The sequence below is a fragment of the Cebidichthys violaceus genome, unplaced genomic scaffold, assembly GCF_023349555.1.
Source record: "Cebidichthys violaceus isolate CVI_PGR_0920_01 unplaced genomic scaffold, fCebVio1.0.p SCAF_9, whole genome shotgun sequence".
NCBI lineage: Eukaryota > Metazoa > Chordata > Actinopteri > Perciformes > Stichaeidae > Cebidichthys > Cebidichthys violaceus.
The window spans coordinates 16,681,590-16,684,935 of record NW_027176975.1 but is presented as its reverse complement, the minus strand read 5'-3'; the positions used below and the strand labels follow the sequence as shown (position 1 = coordinate 16,684,935).

Here is a 3,346-nt window from a genome sequence, read left to right as displayed (position 1 = left end):
AATCCAATGGTTGTCGAGTGAACCAGGGAGATGCTAACTTCCTGTTAAAGAGGGGTTTTTTTTAAATTGTTTACACACATTTTCTGAAAGCATACCTCATATTCTCAGAACTCTATACACAAATCCCTAAACACAGTTAACAATGATCATCGTGCAAAATTTACTCAATAAATATGTTTGTAATGCTAGTATCCACAATTATAAGGAGCTCATATAAACTGTTAACATGTTTCTAACAAGGTTCGGTTGGTGAACTGTATAGTTCTTTTCTAGTCTCCCGACCACTCAAACTACATGGCATCATTCACCCATATCAGGATACCATATGTGCCACCTGCCCGTCTTAACTATCCAACATTCATACCCATTCAAACAGCAGAGCCGGGGATCGAACTGCCCATTCTCTGATTGAAGGACGACCCGCTCTAACACTGAGCCACAGTCACAAAGCTTATAACTTATGATCTAAGAATAAACGTTATGGTGTTTGCATTTGTTGGATTTGTCTTAAACATAACCATGGAGTCTATAGGAGTATGTTTTTAATAGTGAACTAATGAATCCATGTGTGTTTGAAGTCCTCCGTTTGTCTGTGTTTAATTCAGGCCTCGACCTGTTAACTGTAGACAACAGGAAGCAATCCGTGCTTTACTAGAGGACGGCTTACCACAACCTGTTTGACAGCAGCTTAACAAGCCTTCACTCATCTGCACTCTGTTTACTTCTTCGGCAAAACAAATACCTGCTGCTCTTTTATTGCCTTATTAATTGCTTGTTAAAAGACAGCTACCTATAGGTCCAGGATGATAACCCAGACTGAGCAATGCATCTGGTTATTATCTGTGGATTAAGACGAAAACTTCTACTTATTATCACATTGTATATCTGGAAAACCCTTGATTAGGGAGAAAACACAGACAAAAAACGTTCTGTATCTTATCAAGTATCTTGGAATTTAGATCTGCATGTAGAGAATGTGGACTATCCTGCAAAACGACACGGCCATCTAAAGTCATTTTCAACAAGGATAAGTGGCACAGTGAAATAAGTCCAGCAAGGGCTGTGTGTCTGTCTCCTCCTACATAGAAGAGGAGGGAGAAGACCGGCTCACATAAATACCGACTTCAAGACAGCAGAAGGACTTTGCAGGACATCCCTCCAGACCCTGAACCAGGTGAGTGCCAGAGACCACTGCTTTTACACAAGGTTATTTACTGTTGGTAGGTAATACCTGCTTTATAAAATATTTGTAACTAAATTTGTAATCATTTAATAGAATGTATTGATTATTTTAGTGTGTTGAGTGTATTTAATCATGTATAACTGTGTTCTTATGTCATTTCAGAATTCATAACCCCAGACACAATGGCAGGTTAGTGCATGGTTTGCTCAGGAATTATTTTCCTCAACAAGAACACACAAGACATGACCATTGAGGAATCATCCCGTCTACACCCACAATGTTGAGAAATGCCAGCCTCAGCGATTGCACAAGACGCGTTTCCTCTAAGCACTTAAAGCTCATCAATTAATAATGTATTGTTTTTATTTATAGATAAAAGCTTTCAGAGGGAATTCCTGGAAACCCACAACGTCTACAGGGCAAAACACAACACGCCACAGATGACCCTCAGCGGTGAGCTGACTGCTTCAGCTCAGAAATGGGCCGATCACCTGCTGGCAATCAGCGCCCTGCAGCACAGCGTCACTAATGACGGAGAGAACATCTTCAATATGAGCAGCTCAGCACCCATTAATCTGACAGGTGGATATAGACCCATCCTTTTACCATGTCATTTATTCAATCTAAATGTGCAAATTATTGCTGATTGATATATTTGTTCCCCTGCTATGGTAAGACTGTAACTTAAAAAAAGAACCATTCTCCACTTGTAAATAAAAGATGAATTATTATGAGGAACTCAAATGTTTTCTATTTCTCACATTTTAGGGAAAGAAGCTGTAGATTTGTGGTATGGTGAGATTAAGGACTACAATTGGAGCATCCCTGGATTCAGTGGTGTTACTGGTAAATTCATAAACAGAGATAACTGAAATGTCATGTTCATGTTACATGCCTATCTGCATCCCTAAAATATGTATCATGTAAAAATCAAGCCATAGGAATAGGAAAAAATGAAGTTACTACTTAGTGATGTTGCTCTGTTATAGTTTGTTAAGTTAAATGGGGAAACAGTCAAGGCCTATCAACCTTATGTTGTAGTTTCTATGAATTATGCATTTAATACAACATTGACAGACAGCATCTAGCACCACGCTTTGACCTCACTGCTCTGCTGTGGTTCCTCCTGCAGGTCATTTTACTCAGGTGGTGTGGAAAGACAGCACCGAACTGGGCGTTGGTATGGCCACCGATGGCAAGAAGGTCTTCGTGGTTGGGCAGTACCGGCCAGCTGGCAACATGAACATGGCGGGATATTTTGACAAAAACGTCCTCCCACTAGGTAACATATTACCACTAATTTGTATGTAATATTGTCTGAATAGGTTAAGCCCATTACCTCACAAGGCAGCTCCATCTGGTTAGGACTACACTAAAGACCACTGGTGGAAAGTAACAGTATTTACTCCAGCACTGTTCTTTTGAGGTAATTGTATCTTACTTAAGAACAAAACATGAGGAGCTTTTTTGAATAAAGCTAAAGCCACAACAAAGTCAAATGTGTTCTGCTAACTGTGTGTAAAGCGTGAGCTTTGGTCTCAATCACCAGCAACAGACAATTTCTTCTCATGCAGCCTATTTTCAGTCAGCTAGCAGCGGCTACTCTTTGTTTATGGTGCAGGTGTTAAGAATATTCACATTTTCCTGCAGCAATGGCTCGTTAAGCTTTAGCTTTGTCAGTGGAACACTTGCATGCCTCATCACCAGTATTTGTTGTCATTTCCAGCATAAAGGCTGTGCATTTTACAGCTGGCAGAGAGGTGGGTGGAGCAGAAAACTCCTCCAGTAAGGGAGGTGGAGTGAGCCCAAGGACATCTTGCACACTCCTGTAGATGACCATGACCATCCCTGCAGCCCCCAACACACTGTAGCTAAAGGTTCCATGTTGTAAATAAAGTCAAATAAAACATGATGTTGTATGAAATTGTCTTGATTCATTTAATGATTCTAGAGGTTCCATGTAAAGTAAATTCATTCTAAGGATGATGAAATGTTACCGTTATTCGTAGAATTAGGAACAAGTGCCATGCCCTCTTGAGACTTGGTCTCAGCTCCAAAACGATTTCATGATGTCAGCTGGAGATGTTGTAGACAGCTTGCTTCAGTGGGCTGTGATGAGTGTGTGGGTGCAGGTAAAGAAGGGGGGTGTGATGTTCACGGTAA

General features: G+C 40.6%; 1 protein-coding gene across 1 annotated transcript; it reads left to right on the top strand.

Annotated features, from left to right (window-relative positions):
- The first annotated feature begins 1,059 nt into the window (after positions 1 to 1,059).
- LOC137867365 (Golgi-associated plant pathogenesis-related protein 1-like) lies at positions 1,060 to 3,095 on the top strand. The gene is made up of 6 exons (XM_068703926.1): positions 1,060 to 1,174; positions 1,346 to 1,372; positions 1,556 to 1,765; positions 1,952 to 2,029; positions 2,316 to 2,465; positions 2,910 to 3,095. The coding sequence occupies exons 2-6, from the start codon at positions 1,366 to 1,368 to the stop codon at positions 2,912 to 2,914; spliced, it is 450 nt and encodes a 149-aa protein (XP_068560027.1). The 5' UTR covers positions 1,060 to 1,174; positions 1,346 to 1,365; the 3' UTR covers positions 2,915 to 3,095.
- The last annotated feature ends 251 nt before the right edge of the window (positions 3,096 to 3,346 follow it).